This window comes from Salvelinus fontinalis, chromosome 8 (assembly GCF_029448725.1).
Source record: "Salvelinus fontinalis isolate EN_2023a chromosome 8, ASM2944872v1, whole genome shotgun sequence".
NCBI lineage: Eukaryota > Metazoa > Chordata > Actinopteri > Salmoniformes > Salmonidae > Salvelinus > Salvelinus fontinalis.
In genome coordinates, this window is record NC_074672.1 from 10,435,020 (window position 1) to 10,456,491 (window position 21,472).

A 21,472-nucleotide genomic window follows, 5' to 3' on the forward strand; every position below is an offset into this window, starting at 1 on the left:
ACTCTGGAGTTCTGTCAGATTGACTATCGGGTTCTTGGTCATCTCCCTGACCAAGGCCCTTCTCCCCCGATTGCTCAGTTTAGCCGGCCAGCCAGCTCTAGGAAGAGTCTTGGTGCTTCCAAACTTCTTCCATTTAAGAATGATGGAGGCCACTGTGTTCTTGGGGACATTCAATGTTGCAGAAATGTTTTGGTACCCTTCCCCAGATCTGTGCCTCAACACAATCCTGTCTCTGAGTTCTAGGGACAATTCCTTTGACCTCATGGCTTGGTTTTTGCTCTGACATGCACTGTCAACTATGGGACCTTTTATAAACAGCTGTGTGCTTTTCCAAATCATGTCCAATCAATTTAATTTACCACAGGTGGACTTCGATCAAATTGTAGAAACATCTCAAGGATGATCAATGGAAACAGGATGCACCTGAGCTCAATTTCGAGCCTCATAGGATAGGGTCTGAATACTTATGTAAATAAGGTATTTCTGTTTTTGCTTTGTCATTATAGTATTGTGTGTAGATTGCTGAGGAATTTGTATTTATTTAAACCAATTTTAGAATAAGGCTGTAGCTTAAGAAAATGTCAAGGGCTTTGAATACTTTCCGAAGGCACTGTACATAAATATTGTTCCTTTTATTGTATTTTTATTTTAGAAAATAATGTAGCTTGAAGCCAAACGCAACACCCCATACATTAATTTATGTGGATGAAGCCGACTTCAGCATTTCAAAAGTAAGGAGACGAGGGAGGAACCTCATTGGTAAGAGGGCCACCGTAAACGTGCCAGGGCAAAGGGATGCAAACATCACCCTGTGTGCCTCTATCTTCAGCAATGGTGTTCTTTGCCACATACCTTCAGTTGGCCCATACAACACACAACGTCTCCTCACATTTCTTGATGCATTGCACCATAGAGTAAGGCCGGGAATGTCCGCTTCGTCGTCATATGGGACAATTTTGCTTTCCACTACTCCGGTCTTGTTACTGAATGGTTTGCAGCCCACCCACGAATGATGATGCAATTTCTCCCTCCATTCTCTACCTTCCTCAATCCAACCGAGGAATTCTTCTCTGCGTGCAGGTGGAAAGTTTATGATTACCGCGTCCACATGACCAGATGTCCCTCTTAGACGCAATGATTGCCGGTTGTCTGGGCATCACTGCAGAGGACTGCCAAGCATGAATGCGCCATACAAGGAGATTTTTTCCCCTCGCTACTTTGCGAGGGAAAACACCCAGTGTAACGTTGATGAAAACGTGGACTGATCGACAAAGAATGGATTGAATGATCTGTGTTTGTGTTGCCTTTTTTCACGTTGCTTTGTTTTTGGAGTGATTTGTTGGCTCGGTGTATTTAATTTCTGTTCTCCGTGTGTACTGTACAGCATCAGTGAATCTGTAAAGTACAAAATGGAAAAAGGTGAAATGAAGCCTTTAGTTTCTGGGTATTCATGCTCTTGAGTGACATTCTCTATGCTTTGGTCATCGTTGGTAAAATCATTTTAGGAAACAATAATACAGCCCATGATGTGATAATACGTTTACTTGCCTTTTATGGTCATACTATAATTATAGTACCAACAAATGGCACAGACATACTGTATAAAAGGTTAGCCATCTTAGGGTATATTGATAGTTGTAGTTAGTATATATTGGGCCATTATGTAACGATTGATTGAAATTACTTTTCATTAGATAACAAGTTGTATGTTTTGATGGAGGTAGTTGATTTTGTGTCATGTATTTAATGTTTTAAGTCTTAACTTCTTATGGCTGCAGGGGCAGTATTGAGTAGCTTGGATGAAAGGTGCACAGAGGTGCCCGTAGTAAACGGCCTGCTCCTCAGTCCCAGTTGCTAATATATGCATATTATTATTCATATTGGATAGAAAACACTCTGAAGTTTCTAAAACTGTTTGAATTATGTCTGTGAGTATAACAGAACTCATATGACAGGCAAAAACCTGAGAAGTTCCACATCCTGTTTGGATTTTTTCTGAGGTGGCAGATTTTCAACCAAGCTCTCATTGAAATTACAGCGAGATATTGATGAGTTTTCACTTCCTACGGCTTCCACTAGATGTCAACAGTCAATAGAACTTTGTCTGATGACTCTAATGTGAAGGGGGGCCGAAGGAGACAGGAATTAGTCACCACTGCCACGAGCTGACCATGCTTTCACCATGCGCGTTCACATGAGGAGGACCTCCGTTCCACCGCTCATCTGAAGTCAATCTAATTCTCGGGTTGGAACGTATTTCAAGATGTATATTAACAACATTCTAAAGATTGATTCAGTACATCATTTGACATGTTTCTACTGACTTTTACGGAACTTTTGGACATTTCGTCACGTTATAGTGGACGCGCTTTGTGACTTTGGAATTGTTTACCAAACGCGCTAACCACAGTAGCTATTTGGACATATATAACGGACATTATCGAACAAATCAAGCATTTATTGTGGACCTGCGATTCCTAGGACTGCATTCTGAAGAAGTTCATCAAAGGTAAGGAAACATTTATCATGTATTTTCTGGTTTCTGTTGAGTCCAAAATGGCGGCTAATTTTATTATATTTCTGAGCGCCGTCTCAGATTATTGCATGGGTTGCTTTTTCGTTAAAGCTTTTTCGAAATCTGACACAGCGGTTGCATTAAGGAGAGGTATATCTATAATTCCATGTGTATAACTTGTATTATCATCTACATTTATGATGAGTATTTCTGTTGAAACAATGTGGCTATGCAAAATCACTTGATGTTTTTGGAACTAGTGAATGTAACGCGCCAATGTAAACTCAGATTTTTTTATATAAATATGAACTTTATCAAACAAAACATGCATGTATTGTGTAACATGAAGTCCTATGAGTGTCATCTGATGAAGATAATCAAAGGTTAGTGATTAATTTTATCTCTATTTCTGCTTTTTGTGACTGCTATATTTCGCTGGAAAAAATGACTGTGCTTATTGTGGTTTGGTGGTGACCTAACATAATCGTTTGTAGTGCTTTTCAGCGAAAGCACTATTTGAAATCGGACACTTTGGTGGAATTAACAACAAGATTACATTTAAAATGATATAAGACACATGTATGTTTGAGGAATTTTAATTATGAGATTTCTGTTGTTTGAATTTGGCGCCCTGCACTATTATAAACTGGTTACCAACGTAATGAGAACAGTAAAACTGAAAGTTGTGTTATACCCGAGGTATGTGGTCTGATATACCACGGCTTTCAACCAATCAGAATTCAAACCACTCAATTTATAAGCCATGTTCAACCATGACTGTGTGGCTTTGCACGACACAAACTCCATCATCAAGAAGGCCTGATAACCAACAACGATGAGTCAGCCTATAGGAGGTAAGTGAACTGGCATTGCGGTGCCACCACAACAACCTCTCCCTCAACGTCAGCATAACAAAGGAGTTGATTGTCGACCTTTCGGAAGCAGAGGAGGGAACAGGACTGCAGTAGAGTTATAAGTTCCACATCACCGAGGGCTTGACTTAGACCAACAACACCAGCACTCTTGTCAAGACGACACAACACTTCCTAAGGCAGCTGAGCATGAGGTCTGGTACCAACAGTCTCAGAGACAGTTTCTATCTACAAGCCATCAGACTGCTGAACACTTGAACTGGACTGACCACCTGTTCTGATTCTCCACTCTTTAGCGCACACACACACACACACACATACTGTACATACATTCATGCTACACACACACATCTGTTTCTATCAGACTCTTAGTATGAGTGCTGAATAGTGCACATTTTAATCACTTTCCCCCAATCTCCCCTTCTCCAAAACACATGTACAGTTGAAGTCGGAAGTTCACATACACCTTAGCCAAATACATTTAAACTCTGTTTTTCACAATTCCTGACATTTAATTCTAGTAAAAATGTCCTGTCTTAGGTCAGTTAGGATCACCACTTTATTTTAAGAATGTGAAATGTCAGAATAATAGTAGAGAGAATGATTTATTTCAACTTTTATTACTTTAATCACATTCCCAGTGGGTCAGAAGTTTACATACACTCAATTAGTATTTGGTAGCATTGCCTTTAAATTGTTGAACTTGGGTCAAACGTTTCGGGTAGCCTTCCACAAGCTTCCCACAATAAGTTGGGTGAATTTTGGCCCATTCCTCCTGACAGAGCTGGTGTAACTGAGTCAGGTTTGCAGGCCTCCATGCTCGCACACGCTTTTTCAATTCTGCCCACAAATTTTCTATAGGATTGAGGTCAGGGCTTTGTAATGGCCACTCCAATACCTTGACTTTGTTGTACTTAAGCCATTTTGCCACAACTTTGGAAGTATGCTTGGGTCATTGTCCATTTGGAAGACCCATTTGTGACCAAGCTTTAACTTCCTGACTGATGTCTTGAGGTGTTGCTTCAATATATCCACATGATTGTCCTTCCTCATGAGGCCATCTATTTTGTGAAGTGCACCAGTCCCTCCTGCAGCAAAGCACCCCCACAACACGATGCTGCCACCCCCGTCCTTCACGGTTGGGATGGTGTTCTTCGGCTTGTAAGCGTCCCTTTTTCCTCCAAACATAATGATGGTCATTATGTCCAAACAGTTCTATTTTTGTTTCCTCAGACCAGAGACAGTTCTCCAAAAAGTACGATATTTGTCCCCATGTGCAGTTACAAACTGTAGTCTGTTTTTTTTATGACGGTATTGGAGCAGTGGCTTCTTACTTGCTGAGCGGCCTTTCAGGTTATGTCGACATAGGACTCGTTTTACTATGGATATAGATACTTTGTACCTGTTTCATCCAGCATCTTCACAAGGTCTTTTGCTGTTGTTCTGGGATTGATTTGCACTTTTCGCACCAAAGTACGTTCATCTCTAAGAGATAGAACGCGTCTCCTTCCTGAGCGGTATGACGGCTGCGTGGTCCCATGGTGTTTATACTTGCGTACTATTGTTTATACAGATGAACGTGGTACCTTCAGGTGTTTGGAAATTGCTCCCAAGGATGAACCAGACTTGTGGAGGTCTACAATTTTTTTCCTGAGGTCTTGGCTGATTTATTTTGATTTTCCCATGATGTCAAGCAAAGAGGCACTAAGTTTGAAGGTAGGCCTTGAAATACATCCACAGGTACACCTCCAATTGACTCAAATGATGTCAATTAGCCTATCAGAAGCTTCTAAAGCCATGACATTTTCTGGAATTTTCCAAGCTGTTTAACGGCACAGTCAACTTAGTGTATGTAAACTTCTGACCCACTGGAATTGTGACACAGTGAATTATAAGTGAAATCATTTGTTGTGTATCAATTGTTGGAAAAATTACTTGTGTCATGCACAAAGTAGATGTCCTAACTGACTTGCCAAAACTATAGTTTTTTTAACAATACATTTGTGGAGTGGTTGATACACTGAGGTTGGAGTCATTAAAACTCGTTTATGTAAACTTCCGACTTCAACTGTAAATATTGGACAATAAATTGTGCCTTCATGTATTATACTTATGCTCAAGTGTTTATTCTATTGTACTGAGCCATTTACTTTATGTTCATATATACTGTACACCATGTGTAAGCCGTACATATGACTAAAAACATGTATTCTTGGATCAACGTCCAATACTTCTCTATTCTTTGTCTAGTCTCAATGGCTCCTACACATCTGCTGGTCCCACTATAAACAAACTACAATTTACAGGCTTTATAAAACATTTATTAAGTCTTCATAAAGATGACATGGGTGCTTCACAAGTCATGTTTGAGCAAAGTCGCACTACAGTAGCTACACGTCTGGTTTTACCTCGTAATCATAGATGAAGACGTACTAGACACTATCAGTAGAATCCAATGAAGCGAATGGCCCTTTTCAAAGCACGCACATGCAAGGAAGTATGCAGTGGGTGTACGAATGCACAGATACGCAAGACGAATGCACAGACAAACAAACATGTTTGGCCACATACCAGCTTCGACTTACATATGCTGGTACTGATGTTGGAGATAATTAAATGTCAAGTCTGGCAGTAAAGGCGCACTCTCCTCCAGCTATAATATACAATTGAAAAAAGTTGAAGTGAATTGTATTACACTTGACAATCTGATCTTTGAGCAGAGTCTGCGCTGCACTTTTAAGTTCTGCATACTTGCCATGTTTGGTCATGCCATTTGATTGATTTAGTGGAAATAGTTTAAGCTTAAAGCCTGGCTGTTTTAGAATCTTGTCTGTTAAGACCAACTGTTCCAGAATGTTCTGAGGAGAACAGAGCACACCACTTTGCCATCCATGTGGGATTTGATTTAGTTGCAGAAGTTCTATACAACTTCTATGGAACTGGTTGTTCTGATTGTCCAGTAGATACGCTCCCCAAAAAAGACCCTATTGTTCACTTTGAGGAGAGCAGAGTCCATAATTGGAATGGCCTTAGAACTTCTATGGAACTGGTCTAGAATGTTGTTCTGAGAACAGCAGAACACACCAGTCAGTCTCTAAGTCATTTCCTTCATTAATCTCCATCAGACAACATGGCCATCTGGCTGTTATACAGTCTGCTTTATCCAGGGTCTGAGGCTGTCTGTCTTTTTCTCATTACTGATGAAATAGTCTGTCCCCTGGTCAGGGGTCAAGCTATTTTCCCAGGCTGAGAGAGAGAGGGAGAGAGAGGTTGTAGTCATGTGTGTTCAGTGTAAACCATTGGATGTGGAGAAAATCACTTACAGACACTGGCTTGTTGCCTGTAGAGGGTGTGTGTGCGCAGCAGAGGAATGTTCTCGAGGTCAACGACCTCACTAAGCTAACTGCAGGCTATCTAAACTTCACTTAGCTAGCCTAATGCTGTTGTGTTGGTCTAGTCTAACTGTAGGCTAAACTTCTAAACTTCATTTGAGCCAGCCCATGCATATAAGCCTACAATGCGGTTGTGTTTTGCTGCAGTGTGCTCATATACAATTCACATTCGCCTAGTCTCTTCCCCACTGCCGCTGTGTCTGACAACACAAGCGTTCGTGAATTTAAGCAAATCAGACTAGCATTTGCCTATCTGCACAGTGCGAGAAATAGTGAGTCTCCTCTCTCAGTCAGTTCCTGGTGTCTATCTGTGCGGAGGAATAGCGGAGTAAGGAAGAAGCGCGGGCCTTCTCTGTCTCTGACCCCATTTCTTTGTATTGTCTATGATTGTGAGTTGTGTTTTGATGCGTTGTCAGATCCAATAAGGGAAGCAGACAGACAGACAGGCAACATAATGCTGTTGTAAAGGCAGTCATTGTTGTTCTCCCCCTTAGACGAGGAGGAGCATGGATAGGACCAAGATGCGGATTGAGGGAAATAAGCCATCTTTTAATGAAAAACAGCAAACAAGACACTACAAACTACAAAACAACAAACGTGACTAACCTTCAACTGTCCTGTGAGGACACAGGAACAAACACCCACAAAACACCAGTGAAACCCTGGCTGCCTTTGTATGACTCTCAATTAGAGACAAACAATACACACCTGTCTCTAATTGAGAATCATACCAGGCCGAACACAAAACCCCACATAGAAATACAAACATAGACAAACCCACCCAACTCACGCCCTGACCAACTAAAATGAATACAAAACAAAGGAAAACAGGTCAGGAACGTGACAGAACCCCCCCCTTAAGGTGCGAACTCCGGGCGCACCAGCACAAAGTCTAGGGGAGGGTCTGGGTGGGCGTCTGTCCACGGTGGCGGCTCTGGCGGTGGACGAGGTCCCCACCCCACCATAATCAATCCCCGCTTCTTTATCCCCCTCCCAATGACCACCCTCCCACTAACCCCACCTAAATGAAGGGGCAGCACCGGGACAAGGGGCAGCACCGGGACAAGGGGCAGCACCGGGACAAGGGGCAGCACCGGGACAAGGGGCAGCACCGGGACAAGGGGCAGCACCGGGACAAGGGGCAGCACCGGGACAAGGGGCAGCACCGGGACAAGGGGCAGCACCGGGACAAGGGGCAGCACCGGGACAAGGGGCAGCACCGGGACAAGGGGCAGCACCGGGACAAGGGGCAGCACCGGGACAAGGGGCGGCAGGTCCTGGCTGAGGGACTCCGGCAGGTCCGGGCTGAGGGACTCCGGCAGGTCCGGGCTGAGTGGCAGCTCCTGACTGGCGGGCAGCTCCTGACTGGCGGGCGTCTCTGGCAGCTCCTGACTGGCGGGCGTCTCTGGCAGCTCCTGACTGGCGGGCGTCTCTGGCAGCTCCTGACTGGCGGGCGTCTCTGGCAGCTCCTGACTGGCGGGCGTCTCTGGCAGCTCCTGACTGGCGGGCGTCTCTGGCAGCTCCTGACTGGCGGGCGTCTCTGGCAGCTCCTGACTGGCGGGCGTCTCTGGCAGCTCCTGACTGACGGGCGTCTCTGGCAGCTCCTGACTGACGGACGGCTCTACTGGCTCGGGACAGACGGGCGGCTCTAATGGCTCGTGGCAGACGGCTGACTCAGACGGCGCTGGGCAGACAGATGGCTCAGACGGCGCTGGGCAGACAGATGGCTCAGACGGCGCTGGGCAGACAGATGGCTCAGACGGCGCTGGGCAGACAGATGGCTCAGACGGCGCTGGGCAGACAGATGGCTCAGACGGCGCTGGGCAGACAGATGGCTCAGACGGCGCTGGGCAGACAGATGGCTCAGACGGCGCTGGGCAGACGGGCCGTTCAGGCACCGCTGGGCAGACGGCAGACTCTGGCCGGCTGAGACGCACTATAGGCCTGGTGCGTGGTACCGGAACTGGAGGTCCCGGGCTGAGGGCACGCACCTCAGGGCGAGTGCGGGGAACAGGAACAGGGCACACTGGACTCTCGTGGCGCACTCTAGGCCTGGTGCGTGGTACCGGAACTGGAGGTACCGGGCTGAGGGCACGCACCTCAGGGCGAGTGCGGGGAGAAGGAACAGTGCGTCCAGGGCTCTGGAGACGCACAGGAAGCCTGGTGCGTGGTGTAGGCACTGGTGGTACTGAGCTGGGGTGGGAAGGTGGCGCCGGATATACCGGACCGTGAAGGAGGACACGTGCTCTTGAGCACCGAGCCTCCCCAACCTTACCAGGTTGAATGGACCCCGTAGCCCTGCCAGTGCGGCGAGGTGGAATAGCCCGCACTGGGCTATGCAGGCGAACCGGGGACACCACCTGTAAGGCTGGTGCCATGTACACCGGCCCGAGGAGACGTACTGGAGACCAGATACGTTGGGCCGGCTTCATGGCACTCGGCTCGATGCCCAACCTAGCCCTCCCAGTGCGGCAAGGTGGAATAGCCCGCACTGGGCTAAGCACGCGTACTGGGGACACCGTGCGCTTTACCGCATAACACGGTGTCTGACCAGTACGACGCCCTCTTACTCCACGGCAAGCCCGGGGAGTTGGCTCAGGTATCCAACCCGGCTTCGCCACACTCCCCTTTAGCCCCCCCCCCAAGAAATTTTTGGGTGAGCCTCTCGGGCTTCCGTGCTAGCCGCGTACCCTCATACCTGCGCTCCTGGGCTGTGGCTGCCTTCTTCTCCTCCCGAGAGCGGCGATTCTCTCCCACCTTAGCCCAGGGTCCTTCTCCATTGAAAATTTGCTCCCAACTCCATTCCTCTTCTCTCCATTGCTTTAGTTCTTGTTCTCTCTCCTCAATCCGCTTGGTCCTGTCGTGGTGGGTGTTTCTGTAAAGGCAGTCATTGTTGTTCTCCCCCTTAGACGAGGAGGAGCATGGATAGGACCAAGATGCGGATTGAGGGAAATAAGCCATCTTTTAATGAAAAACAGCAAACAAGACACTACAAACTACAAAACAACAAACGTGACTAACCTTCAACTGTCCTGTGAGGACACAGGAACAAACACCCACAAAACACCAGTGAAACCCTGGCTGCCTTTGTATGACTCTCAATTAGAGGCAAACAATACACACCTGTCTCTAATTGAGAATCATACCAGGCCGAACACAAAACCCCACATAGAAATACAAACATAGACAAACCCACCCAACTCACGCCCTGACCAACTAAAATGAATACAAAACAAAGGAAAACAGGTCAGGAACGTGACAGCTGTCCTATTGATGTCCACTTAATCACTGAGCCAGTCACAATAAGGTTATTAACAGTATGAGAAAGGAAGGGAGAGCTAGACCAGAGACTATATAGGGGATAGGGCACCATTTGGTACACACCCTTGGTCTATAATGTTGTATTGTAACCTACAGTCAATGTAGGTTTAACCCTCTACTCCAGGTTGTGTATAGTTACAGAAATATAAATTCCCAGTAACACCTGTAAATATATAGATTCCCCGGTAAATCTGTACATTTACCAGTATGAAGGGGAATGTATAGATTTTCCAGGAAATGTATAGATTTTGAAAAAAATGTGTAGATATCCCGATTTCCCAATTATAGCCTCGAAGACATCTCAAGAATGTCCACTTTTGGAAAGACACAAGGTTTTTCTCATCTTCTCTAACCATATACTGTATATCATACCTAATTTGTGTATACAGACATTTCTGGATTAGATGTCTAGATTTCGTGCTGTAAATCTTATGACATGGTGATGGTGAATGTCGTATTCAACCTCACCCAGGTCACACCAGGTTCACTCTGTCACAACAGAGTGTATACTTACATTTCTCTTTTCTTTCTCTCTCTCTCTCTCTCTTCCAACCTCCCTTTCTCTTGTCTCTCCCTCTCTCTCGCTCTGTCTCCATCGCTCTTCTCTCTTTCAAATTCTAAAATGCTTTATTGGCATAAGAAAAGTACTTGCGTTGTCAGGAAAAACAATGTTGAACAATTCAACAAGACGACATGGATGACATGTAGAAACATTAATCTGAACTAGAATAGCTAATTAACATATAACAATAATAATACATTTATTCAAATTCAAATATAGCGCTTTTCAAAGAATCTCAAAGTGCTTCAAAGCAAAAAAACAACATAACATCATGAGATGGACAGTCATTAGAAAGTTCATGGCTTGAGTGGTCATCTGAGGGAGGTGTTCAAGCGGTAAGAAAAAGTCTGGAGGCAGGCAGGCAGCAAGCGCGGTCTCATCAAGGTGTCTCGCTGTCTCTGGCTTATCTGTTGTAGACCTCGGATTAAGTTTGAGCTAAGCCACTGCGGTCCGTGGACTCCGTAGTAGGTAGCTAGCTAGCTACTCCTTCGCTACTATCAAAATGAAGGGGCACCCACTTGGATGACTACGGCAGTTACGTGGTGCCAGAAAGCACACCACGTGTCAATAATAATTCAACATCTCTCTCCCTCTCTTCTCTAGCTCAGTGGGAACGTGTGATAACATTATGAAATGTGTAACCTTACATGTCGCTCGCTCTCTCTCCCTCCCCTCCAGCTGAGTGCCAACGTGTTGGTCTTCCTGTGCACCAACATGATAGGTATCTGTACCCACTACCCTGCTGAGGTATCGCAGAGACAGGCCTTTCAGGAGACCAGGGGGTACATCCAGGCCCGGCTCTACCTACAGAGAGAGAATCAGCAACAGGTAGGCTACACACACACACACACACGGGCATACATTTACACAAGCCATTACACTTGTTGACCTAACTGTATTTTCAAATTATTGTGGGTCATCAATATAGAGTATTTCTGAATGCCTCTATACTCTACCAACATGTTCCCACGCAGTATTCCAACAAATGACTGGCACTCAAGGCAGTGACTCATTGAGGTTTCTAGCTGTTGAAACACATGAAAGGGAATGGGTTGAGTGCTTTTCTCTCACTTCTCTGTCTCTTGCTCTCTCTCTCTCTCTGTCTCTCTCTCTGTCTATCATACACATTCTCCAGGAGCGCCTGTTGCTGTCGGTGCTGCCGAGGCACGTTGCCATGGAGATGAAGGCAGATATCAACGCCAAGAAGGAAGATATGATGTTCCACAAGATCTACATCCAGAAACATGACAACGTCAGGTAACCATGGACACACACCCTTTCCCTCTGCCGTAACCATGGACACACGCTGACCATTTCACTCTCTTCCGCAACAAGTGGTGCTGAGGTCAAAATGTGACACATCTGTATTGGCTCAAATGACAAAACTGCCGCAGTTACTCAAATCCTCTTAAAGCACATTAAAGGAAAGGATCCAAGGTCCCTCCCTGGGACTGCTTCCTCCAATGAACTTTGAGAGGAATTGAGGAAACAAGGATGGAGGAAGCAAGCATATGAAAGCCAGTAACGTTTTCAGACACTGCCTTGGGCCCATATCCACAAAGTGTCTGGGTAGGAATGCTGATCTAGGATCAGTCCATGCTATCTTGTTAGGTATTAACTAAAACACTAAACTGATCCTAGGTCAGCACTCCTACTCTGAGTTGTTTTGTGGACCCTGGACTACCTGATCTAACACCACCAGCCTCTTGACCCAGATATTAGTCTAAACTCTATTCAATCACCATCAAGATGTGTTGAATTAACACTGTGAAACTCCCCAGACGTTCTCTCTCTATCGGTCTGTCTTCTATCATGTTGTTGTTGATGTTATTATTATTATTGAGTTAGAACATTGATCAAGAGGGCAACAGCGCCATCTGTCATCTCTCCCCTAGAAGTGTCAACGTTCCAGTTGTTTTTCCTCTTCCTTGTAATTATTAACACAAATGAGAAAATGAGAATCGTGCTGAGATGTCTTCACTAGGGAGGGAGGACTGAAGGTGACCTATATGAGTCCAGACGAAAAGCTGAACAGAATAAATGTCTCTATCTCAACAAGAGATGGAGGAAGGGAGCAGACAGGCTGGTAGGCGCATGACCATGCTAATGATGGGTTATTGATCTGTCTCTCCCTCTACCCTCTCTCTCTCCCTCTTTCCTCCTCTCTTTTCCTCCCTCTGTCATACAATCTTTCTTACTCCCGCTTTCTCTCTCTCGCTCTCTCTCTTTCTCTCTCCGTCTCTCGCCATCCAACAGTATACTGTTTGCAGACATCGAAGGATTCACCAGCCTGGCATCACAATGCACCGCACAAGAGTTGGTCATGACACTGAATGAACTTTTCGCTCGCTTCGACAAACTAGCTTCGGTGAGCATTTAGACATCATATAATCAGTCACTTCAACCCCGTTCGTCAGATTTCAAACATATTATAAGATGTACTCTTTACTTTTAAATTGTGGATTTTGCATCGCCCATAGTGACGTGTAATTCATTGGCTACTGGCCACTTACATTTGTGTTGTGTAATGCTCCATAATACATTTAACATTTTACGTATAAACTACTCCCTAACCCTGAACCTGTGGTTGTTTGCGGCACATGTTTGTGTGTCCTATAGGAGAACCACTGTCTGAGGATCAAGATCCTTGGAGACTGCTACTACTGTGTGTCTGGACTGCCTGAACCCAGGGCCGACCATGCACACTGCTGTGTGGAGATGGGAGTGGACATGATAGAGGCCATCTCGTGAGTCACACACACTAATGAATAACCTACTTTGAATTAGTAAGAAGCACACTTTGGCTTGTCTGGAATCTATCGTAACAGGTTTTTTTCGGTGTGTGTGTGTGTGTGTGTGTGTGTGTGTGTGTGTGTGTGTGTGTGTGTGTGTGTGTTTGTCTCCCTGCAGGCTGGTGAGAGAGGTCACAGGGGTCAATGTGAACATGCGTGTGGGTATCCATAGCGGCCGGGTCCACTGTGGGGTGCTGGGACTGAGGAAGTGGCAGTTTGACGTGTGGTCCAATGATGTCACTCTAGCCAATCACATGGAGGCAGGGGGTGCGGCAGGGTAAGCCCCTCCCACCACCAACACACCATAGAAAACTCCTATAGGGTTGCACTTGATCTACTGCTAACCATTTAGTTGAGCATGCAAGTTCAAGCCTTTATTGTCCATTTTTTGGTTAAAAAGTAAACATTTGTCTTTGGCTTACAGGCATATGGCTCAGACACATCACAATTAATAACAAATAGAGGATAAAACACACGCTTGATAATACAATACATCTAACTAGATGTGGGGCATCATAATAAAGTGTTAGTATTGATTACACTCTTGCTTGTATTGCAGTCCTCGAGATTCAAAATGTCCTCTGATGTACTGTGTCAATGTGACCCCTGGTCCTTGTGTGTATGTGTGTGTTACTAGGCGTATCCACATCACCAAGGCCACCCTACAGTACCTGAATGGGGACTATGAGGTGGAGCCGGGGTTCGGAGGGGACAGGAACGCCTATCTGAAGGAGAACAACATCGAGACGTTCCTGGTGCTGGGGTGCAGCCAGAAAAGGGTCTGTTGTTTATTTAACGAGTTAAATCAATCATTTTTTATTGTCCATTGTCAGTTTCAGATCACAGAAATTCTTCATTTCCTTTAGTTATCCATTTATTCATTGGTTTCCTCTTTTTCTCCTGGATGGTACTTATCGTTAATTATTCATTGAATTATCAAAAAGAATGTGTATTGTTCAAAATCTCTGTCAGAATCTATGTTGGTAATAGTATAGAATTTTGGGGGGATAAAGAAATACTGTGTAACAACATTCAAATGTCCAGCGTGAATAAGGTCCATTTGTGTGGTCATTTCCCTCCCTGCAGAAAGAGGAGAAGGCAGCGATGGCCAAGAGTGCCATGATGCAGCGGGTACGTGCCAACTCCACTGAGGGCCTGATGCCACGCTGGGTACCCGACACAAGGTTCTCCAGGACCAAGGACTCCAAGGTCTTCAGGCAGATGGTGAGAAACTGATGACCTGAAATGGTCTGAGAGCAAAGGATAACTCTATATAGCTAGGATTCCATCCAATAGGCGACAGATTTTCATGCGAATATTCTAAAATCTGCATCAAGAAAATATGTGCATTTTCCCACCAGAGGTATTTCTACCCAACTGACTTGTTGTGGATAAAAAAATCTGTGCGTGATTACGTGGTGCACACAAAATGTACTTTTTGGCTTAAGTTTACATGTACCGAATAAAAGAAATCTAAAGTTCAATGTGTTTCCATCGCATTTTCAACTCCGCTGATAGTTTTGTCACAAAAAACTGTTGCGTTAAATAGCAAATGTGCCTACTCTGGTTTTAGTATGTGCACTCTAGCTAACAGCTTGCAGATAGTGCGGGTAGGCTAGTCTACATGATGAGATTCTTATGGATAAGAGAGTGAATGCTTTTATTTGTCTAACCAGAACAAGACCCTCAATATTTATTGGAAAGGAGCATCAAGCTCATCACCGTGCACTTTCACCACCCTGTGCAGTTCATCATTTATTTCACCTGTAGCCTAATAAACTGCATGCTTTCACGAGTTTTAGTGGGAGGACCACATCACTTGACTCCACCATTTTCTGCGTAATTAATGAATTGTATCGACACAAAAAGTTCCCACCATGTCGAACAAACAAATTATCTGTCGACATTTATGAAATTGTACCAAAACTTCCTGTTTCCATCACAGCGATTGTGATTTTTTTAAATTATACGGTATGACTTTACTCACATAAAATGGTTCATGTTTTTGTCTAGCAACCTAAGCTTTAATCATGGGCGTAATACAAGCCTCAAGCCTCTAAAACAGCCAATGGAAAACTGAAATCATGTATCGATCAGTATAGATCCAACACCACCACAACAAGCGGGAGTTATTTACTCCGCTGTGGTTAAAGGGGTAATCCACAGTTGCTATATAAATTTTTTGAATTATAAATGAATTATATATACGCATTTCTTCTTGAAGAATATAACTTATAAATGCCTCATGAGCTCAGTTCAACTCTCATACTCATCATAACCCAAAATATAAGCTTGTTTTACCACAATGTTTGTAAACAAATTAAATGTACACAAACATTGTGTATAGCCTCAGAATATGCATAAAACTATCATTTCGATATCTTGGATGCTCAGTCTTTGCATCAAAACATAATATCTACGAATTTATGTGGTTACATTTCTCCAGGCCCATCTCTCAGCTTTTTACCAAAACAGAGGCAGGGTGTGTGTCCCCTTTGTTATTGTTTCAATCGCAGATTACCCCTTTAATGTACACCCAACACTCAATGGAAGTTAGTGGCCAGTGGCAAACAGCTAGTCTAACACTTGTTATTGACTCTGATATGATTCACAACAACAATTTTTCAGATCTGATCAGTCTAGCAGGGCTGCATCTCCATTATCATTTCTCCTCTCTTCCTGTTCTCAACCTCTCTCCATTCCCCTCTCTTTCCTCACACCCTACACTTCACCTGTCTTCTCCTGTTCTCTCTCCTCTTCTTTCCTCTCCTCTTCTTCTCACCCTCTCTCCAAACTCACTTCCCTTCCCCTTCTCAACTTCTGTCATCTTGTTCCTCTCCTTCTCTTCTCTTTTCTCCTCTTCTCATTACCTCCCTTCCCCTCGCTCTCTCTACTTTTCTGAGGGGTATTGCCCAGGGGGAGGAGGGTGTAACTTTAATCCTACAGCATTAATTAAAACATCAGTCTGGCTCCCAGGGATTAACTGTGCAGATGTCTGAGTCTGGCGGTATGTGATTTTCACTGGCTTGGTTACACTGTGGTTTTCACTGGCTACGTGTCTAAAACATCGCTCTCTCTCATCCATTCTTCTCTCTCTCCTCTTTCTTTCTCTCTCTCTCTCTCTTATCCATTATTCTCTCTCTCTTTTTCTCTCTCTCTCTCTCTCTCTTTCTCTCTCTCTCTCTCTCTTTCTCTCTCTCTCTCTCTCTTTCTCTCTCTCTCTCTCTCTCTTTGTCTTCCTCTCACTTTTCCCAGGGTATCGATGAAACATCCAGACAAGACAAGTGAGTCCTATTTTGGCCCAGTAGTTGTTATCGGGTTACTGTGTGTGTACTCTGTGTTGTTGTAGGCATTGGCCAGTTTGTGCGTGTGTGTGTGTATGTGTGTGTGTGTGTGTGTGTGTGTGTGTGTGTGTGTGTGTGTGTGTGTGTGTGTGTGTGTGTGTGTGTGTGTGTGTGTGTGTGTGTGTGTGTGTGTGTGTGTGTGGTGTGTTTAATGTAGTAGTGTAGGCATTGGCCCATTGGGGACTGATTGGCACACTGTTAGTTATTGTTGGAGCTAAGTTTAGAGCAGACTGTTGGTTTTAGAGGGTCAGAGTGAGTCCAGCACTAATTCCCTATTGGCTCTTAATCACTGCCTGTTACAGAGGTAGACCTGGGTTCAAATAGTATTTGTTTTCTTTCAATAAAACTCTTGATTGAGCAATGCCTGGGATGGAATGGAATAGTCTCAAAAGTGTAAAGTCTGCACATCTGTAAACAGGCTAAGAATTCCAATACTGTTTGATTTGTGCTTCTATCTCCATGACCCTGTCTGTTGTCCTTGTCTGTCTGTCCCCGTGACCCTGTCTGTTGTCCTTGTCTGTCTGTCTCCATGACCCCGTCTATTGTCCTGTCTCCCTGTTTGTAGCCGCTGTGCCCAAGAGGCCCTGAACCCTGAGGATGAGGTGGATGAGTTTCTGGGCCGAGCCATCGACGCCCGCAGCATAGACCAACTCCGTAAAGACCACGTCAAGAAGTTCCTCCTCACCTTCCAGACTAAAGACCTGGAGAAGAAGGTCAGAGAAGAAATGTTAACACTGTTTAAGTTCAATATGATGCGTTGTGATTTGTTGATTGGACTGTTAAAATACATATGAACCCACTCCAGACCAGGAGACATCACATACGTTACAAAATGATAAAGAAAGCACAATAAAGCCTGAAGGATCCCCCCGTTGTGGTTCTCCTTGTTGTGTTAACAGCTTGCTGCTGCAGCTAATAGTTACACAACTGCTAATTGTATTATTCCTTCTCCCGATTATGTTTTCAGTACTCTAAGAAGGTGGATGATCGTTTTGGAGGCTACGTGGCCTGTGGTCTGTTAGTCTTCTGCTTCATCTGTTTCATCCAGATTATTATCTTCCCCCAGTAAGTCAATATCTTGAATTATACCTAATCTCTCTTCTCATTGTTTTTTAATATGTATATTATTTTGTATTTATTAACCTTTCTAATTGTACCTGCATGGAACTAAACTAGGCTGCTGGTTGAACCGCTACGGGGTAGCCGGCTCAAAGGACAGCCTTTTTAACAGTATTAAACCTATCAAAGACAATATACTGAATTCATGTAGTAATGTACTGAATAGTAGCCTATGGTACATTTAATTTGGTGCAGTATGGGACTTCCGGTAAGATGTATTCTTCTTTTTCTCCGCAGCACTCCCCTCATGCTGGGTCTTTACATCAGCATCTTCATCCTCCTCGTCAACATCCTCTTCATCTGTGCCATCTACTCCTGCATCAAGGTACGGGACAAGGGCCACCATTTTCTAATCGTATTATCACCCTTTCATAGCAATGTAGCCAAAAGTTGGCATTTGTTGTGATGATGCGTTATATTCTTCAAGAATCCATGTGGAAATAGAATTTAAATGACCAGAAAACATATTCCCCAGATCCCAGGCTGTATCTTTTAATCTAAGAGGAGAACTAGGATGAATTATTCTCTTTCTTTCTCTCTCTCGCTCTCTGTCTCTCTACCCCCCTCCTCCTCCCAGCTCTTCCCGGCTGCATTGCAGACGCTGACGAAGAAGATCGTCCAGTCTCGTACCAATAGTACCCTGGTGGGAGTCCTCACCATCATACTCCTCTTCATGTCTGCCTTCGTTAACATGGTAGGGACCAATATTTGCTTTCCCGTTCATGTACAATAACAATGTAGTTAGAATTGCAGGTAATTAAACGTGTCCTTTTTAAAACGTTGTACAGTACTGTGGCATAGGTTTTTTGTGACAAGCTATCAGTAGAAGATGATAGAGCGCCGTGTTGCGCGAACATTGTGAATAATTCTCCCAATAGTGCCTCTGCAACGGTAGTAGATCAGTTTGACATCCGTGTGTTTGGGTTTCTCTGTTGGTTGACATGTGTAGCTCTCCCTTTAGTTTACCTGTGACAGAGAGGGCCTGGTGGACTGTGTGGTGCGTGAGCGTAACCTGTCCTCCAGTTTGGTGACTCTGTGTCTACTACACAACCTGACACAGTCGGCACAGGACGGACTGACCCTGTGCCCCAGCCAGCCCATGCCATGCCACTTCCCTGAGGTGAGCCCAGCAGGGACGCTAGTGGGTGGTGTGAGTGCGGTGTGAATACTGTATGTAATAACATTGTTATAACTTGCTACACCCCCCCCCCCCCCCCCCCCTCCTCCAGTATTTCTGCTACAGTGTTCTCCTGACCCTGCTGGCCTGCAGTGTGTTCCTCCACATCAGCAGTATAGGCAAGCTGGCCCTTATGGTGCTGATCCAGGTCACCTTCCTGTTGCTCGTGGAGTGGCCCCAGGTGGCCCTGTTCGACAACGCAGATCTGCTGCTCACCGCCAACACCCTGTGAGTTAACACACACACACACCCTGTCACTAACTGAAGCCTACTGTTCCCCACCTCACAGTATTTGTTCAAGTAGTACTTGTTTTCGTTCAAATACTTAAGCTGCACTAGTTGATGAAGTTGCATGGAATAGTCCCGAAAGTGCAAACCCTGACCATATGGTACTCGAGGCAGGTTGAATCACGTTGCAGTCCACATTACAAGCTTAAGAGCGCAAGTATACAATTCTAGTCAATGTGAACTTGTGTCTACCTTTCTGGTGTGCAAAGCACAAATGTCTTGTCAAGTGTTGAAGGTATTTAATCAATTTGTGTTATGTTTTTGCCCGTAGCTCTTTCACACCTTTGAATGACTCTCTAGATTGGTTTCCTAGTTTCAATGAAACAGTTACAGAGACGTGGTAAGTTCATTGTTATCTTTTGGTCTTCTCTTTTAGTATTTTGGTCAGTGTACTGTTACCATGTCCATGTTAGTGTGCGTGTCTACTCTTAGACTGAGTCCATCCTCCCTCTGTCTCCCCCTCAGCCAGAAGTGTGATTGATTGATTACAGTGGCAGTTCATGCCCATCAAGATTAGAGAGACCAATTTTAATTTTATGAGCATGGCCTCATATTCCATTCACCCAGCTCAGTGTAACAGCGATAGGTTTAGGCTACTACAGTACATGATACTAAATGTTCCCCTATAGTATACCTACCAATCATGGGGTTGTTACAACCTAGCCTACAAATGAACATTTGTAACGTAGGTGAACAGGTCGATAGACAAATTGGAGAAATCATGGCGACATACAGTGACACAAACAATACCGCCTTGCACACTCTTGCCTGCATTTAGCAGGTGTAATTATTAGTCCAAACAGTTGCAAAACATTCAATTTTCAACTAAAACAAGAGATTCTATTGGACAAATTCAGGTAGGTCTGTTTAATTAAGAAACTTTTTGCAACAGAATCGTCGGAATGAATACACCCGCAAACACAGTTTACTTTCATAGCAGCCACATACAGCATCATCGCATCTACGCGCTCTCCTCTAACTTTTCCATCAAAAAACCTCTCCAACCAAACCTTTACACCATACGGTTACTGCTAGAGCATACATCATTGTCACCATATTAACGTCATAGTCAACAAACTAGAACTAACGCGTTAGTACACCCACAATCCAATCCATGTGTCAAATCACGCAGTACATGTAGCACAAGCAGTTTAGCAGTTAAACCGGCGGTGGCAATACATTTCTAAAACTGAAAGCTTACCTTGACTTAGAAGAGTTGCGGTGTTGGATAGCTTTAGCCAGCTAGCTAACATAAACAGCATTCCTCTTTGTTTGAGTCAGGTTGTTGAGTAAGCTAAATCATCTGCATTAGCTAAACTAAAGGTAAACTAAAAAGAAAAAAAACATGAAATATAGCTAGCTCTCTCTCTCTGCTGCTTCTTATTTAAACATTGTTATATTGTTGTTAAACTTCAAATATTTTCATTCTCTCTTTTTTGAGTCAAGTACTCACCACATTTTATGCACTGCAGTGCTAGCTAGCTGTAGTTTACCGGTATGCTTTCAGTACTAGATTTATTCTCTGATCCTTTGATTGGATGGACAAGATGTTAGTTCATACTGCAAGAGATCTTATAGGTTGGAGGACGTCCTCCAGAAGTTGTCATACTTACTGTGTAAGTCTATGGAAGGGGGTGAGAACCATGAGCCTCCTAGATTTTGTATTGAAGTCAATGTACCCAGAGGAGGATGGAAATTTGCTTATTTTAATGTTCCACTATTTGTATTTTGCTGAAAATGGTCCTCCCCTTCCTCCAAGGAACCTCCACTGATTTATTACTTGATTCATTGCTTGATTGATTGATTGTCATCCTGTCTTCCTCCCCTCAGCCAGGAGAGTGTGACCAAGGTGTCTCTAAAGGTCATGACCCCTGTCATCCTGACGGTGTTCGTCCTGGCTCTTTACCTACACGCTCAGCAGGTTGAGTCCACTGCACGCCTCGACTTCCTGTGGAAGCTGCAGGTAGGACCTGGCACCACACACATACACACTCACTAAGATTGTGAACGTTTAGAAATTGGGATCCTTAACGTTAAGCTTATTTTTTCTATTTTTTCCCACAAATGTTTTTTTGTGGGGGAAAAAGACA

General features: G+C 44.4%; 1 protein-coding gene across 3 annotated transcripts in view; it reads left to right on the forward strand.

The window, feature by feature from the left end:
* Positions 1–21,472, forward strand: part of LOC129860518 (adenylate cyclase type 6-like) — an 83,951-nt gene that overhangs the window by 50,827 nt on the left and 11,652 nt on the right. For all 3 annotated transcript variants that reach the window (XM_055930965.1, XM_055930967.1, XM_055930966.1), the window contains exons 4-19: positions 11,341–11,490; positions 11,798–11,919; positions 12,919–13,030; positions 13,282–13,409; positions 13,573–13,731; positions 14,092–14,233; positions 14,541–14,678; positions 16,710–16,738; positions 17,364–17,511; positions 17,766–17,863; positions 18,155–18,242; positions 18,495–18,611; positions 18,879–19,037; positions 19,147–19,322; positions 19,654–19,722; positions 21,213–21,345. In XM_055930965.1, coding sequence (XP_055786940.1) covers positions 11,341–11,490; positions 11,798–11,919; positions 12,919–13,030; positions 13,282–13,409; positions 13,573–13,731; positions 14,092–14,233; positions 14,541–14,678; positions 16,710–16,738; positions 17,364–17,511; positions 17,766–17,863; positions 18,155–18,242; positions 18,495–18,611; positions 18,879–19,037; positions 19,147–19,322; positions 19,654–19,722; positions 21,213–21,345 — 1,968 coding nt within the window. The remainder of the gene's footprint in view (positions 1–11,340; positions 11,491–11,797; positions 11,920–12,918; positions 13,031–13,281; positions 13,410–13,572; positions 13,732–14,091; positions 14,234–14,540; positions 14,679–16,709; positions 16,739–17,363; positions 17,512–17,765; positions 17,864–18,154; positions 18,243–18,494; positions 18,612–18,878; positions 19,038–19,146; positions 19,323–19,653; positions 19,723–21,212; positions 21,346–21,472) is intronic.